This window comes from Engraulis encrasicolus, chromosome 7 (genome assembly GCF_034702125.1).
Source record: "Engraulis encrasicolus isolate BLACKSEA-1 chromosome 7, IST_EnEncr_1.0, whole genome shotgun sequence".
NCBI lineage: Eukaryota > Metazoa > Chordata > Actinopteri > Clupeiformes > Engraulidae > Engraulis > Engraulis encrasicolus.
In genome coordinates this window covers 45556671-45559170 of record NC_085863.1, presented here as the reverse complement: position 1 = coordinate 45559170, position 2500 = coordinate 45556671, and the positions used below count along the sequence as shown (strand labels likewise).

General features: G+C 46.5%; 1 protein-coding gene across 3 annotated transcripts in view; it reads right to left on the bottom strand.

Moving 5' to 3' along the window:
* Window positions 1–2500, bottom strand: part of si:dkeyp-23e4.3 (rho GTPase-activating protein 7) — a 166325-nt gene that overhangs the window by 10580 nt on the left and 153245 nt on the right. For all 3 annotated transcript variants that reach the window (XM_063203662.1, XM_063203664.1, XM_063203665.1), the window contains one exon: window positions 300–584. In XM_063203662.1, the coding sequence (XP_063059732.1) occupies window positions 300–584 (285 nt within the window). The remainder of the gene's footprint in view (window positions 1–299; window positions 585–2500) is intronic.

Below are 2500 nucleotides of genomic sequence, written 5' to 3'. Positions count from 1 at the left end.
GTGTGAGCATTTAAAATCATACTTGTGCTATTATGTGTGTGTGTATGTGCGTGCGTGTGTGCCTGCTTGCATGAGTGACTGAGAGAGAGAGAAAGAGCGAAATGAACAAGTGATAAAAATTGTGTTTATAAGAGAGAGAGAGAGAGAGAGAGAGAGAGAGAGAGAGAGAGAGAGAGAGAGAGAGAGAGAGAGAGAAATGAAAGCAACAAGCATGAAAAAAACCCTAAAAACCCTGCTAAAGCCAAGGCCAAGCTGTTCTCTCTGTGGGCTGTCTGTCTGTCTTTCTCTCTCGCGCTCACCTTCTTGTAGGCCAGGTCTACGTGCTGGTGCATGCTGGGACAGCTGACCCATCCCCGGGCCTTCTCCCTGGCCTCCTTCAGGAGCTGCTGGGCCGACTGCCGCAGTCGGAGGCACTCCTCCGCATCCGGCTCCCGCTGCTTCTGCTGTTGCTGTCCCTGGCTCTCCTCCTTCTCCTTCGCCTCCTCCTCCTCCACCTCCCCCTGGCTCTTCTTCTCCTCTTCCTCCTCCTCATCCTCCTCCTCCGCCTCCTGCTGTGTCTCCTTGGGTAGGCTGTAGGCAGGCAGCTATGGAGTTCAGACATGGAGAGAAGAGGAGAGGGAGAGAGGGATTAAGTTGCGCTCAGAATATGAAGGTGTTTTTTTGTATTGGTTGAGTGCACTACTGTGAAGTTTACAAAGTAATCAAGGACTCAAATCCCCAGAACTGCACATAAAACATACGGTACGCTGCATAGTCCTACAATAATATGAAGTCAGAGAAGTGGGGAGGGAGAGAAGGGTTAAGTTGTGAACTCATATTGTACAGTAGAGACAGCAACATACGTACAGTACATAATGAATACCTCAACCTTGGTCTTTTTATAAGGAGCGCACACTATACAACCAAGTAGTTGGAGTAGCCAATCATTTCTGCATGAAGTGATAGTTCATGTGTACATCCTTGAGCTTGTTTGAGTTTGCCAGGCGTCTCTCTACTTTTCTTTCTGCCTCTTGCTGATGCTGTAGGTAGTGGTGCCATATACTGTAGCATTGTACTGCCATGAATTTAAAAAAACATTTGTTGCTTCAGTGTCGGAACAATTGCACACAGGGCCCCAGGGCAAGACACTTGTAGGGCCCCCTCACTTGTAGGGCCCCCTGCCAAGCTCACAATAAGGTCACCACCAATACGGGAGGGCCCTGGGCCCAGGGGCAAGTGCCCTGCTCACCCTCCCTATAGCTCCGGCCCTGTGTTGCTTGTCATTTACTGTGGCTGCTGTTGCTGCTGCATTTTGTCTTTTCAGCCCCATTGAAAAAGACGTAACATTACATGAACCTTGGGGTTTGGCAGGGTCTGGCTGGGTGAATTGGACCAGGGCTTGAGTTGCGGTGGGTGTGTAACCCCATCGAAGTGACGCGCTGAATACCAAATGAATATGGAAATGACAAACGAAGAAATGTGTAATAAAAATGTAAATAGTTTGAGAGAGAAAACAATTACTTCCATTCCAATATGTTGCTGCAAATAAGCATTTCCTATTTAACACTGATAAACAATCTCTCTCTCTTCCAAAACAAACAATACTATCTAAAAACTAGTGATGTGCAAAAAAAAGCAAACAAAAACAAACAAATAAACGAGTCTTTTAGGTGTTTAATTCCCATGAGTTTGGGGTGCTGAACACTCTATTGAATAATGTCTTCCACCAAAATGGATTCTAATATTTCACCCCTGCGCAGATTGAGGTTCCTTTATATACACGGACTATGGTACAGGACAAAATGTTATTTTGAAAACGTATCTCCATTTGTCACTATTGTGCTATTCCATGAAAGCTTAGCATAAGGTGTGCCATCGTGCAAACAAAACTTGGGACACGGAGTGCAAAAATACAGCCGCAGGATGATTCAAAACTAAATAGCATAACATTGTTTTCAAAGGTCAAAAAAAGTTTCTCCAAACAAGGCTGCCTTCCCATTGGAGTGAATGGTGATTACATTTGGTGAAGATCCCGCCCTTACATCTCTCTACACCTCCCTCCATGGCTGAAGTGCCCTTGAGTAAGGCACCTAACCCCACACTGCTCCAAGGACTGTAACCAATACCACGGAATATCTGTACGTCGCTATGGATTAAAAAAGCGTCAAATAAGTGTAATGTAATGTAATGTAATGTAATATGAACTGGATGAGGGTAGCTGGGGCAGTATCACTGATTTCATTAATAAGGAAGCCATCAAGAGGAACAGCAAAGGGGACAGTGGTCCTGGGCCCAGGGAGAGATGGGGGGGAGGTGCAGAATTGGACCCCCATTGCATTGTACATAAAGCATTGAGTGGGGGGGCCTTCCCGACGACTTTGTCCCGGGCCTGGCCAAAACTGTCGGTAGCCCTGTGTATGAATGTCTAGAGCTCTAGTCATGATGCGGTGGACTCGAACAGGGCCATTGAGGGACTATTGGCAGCTCTACTTGGGTGAAGGGATGAAGTTGTCATGACCCA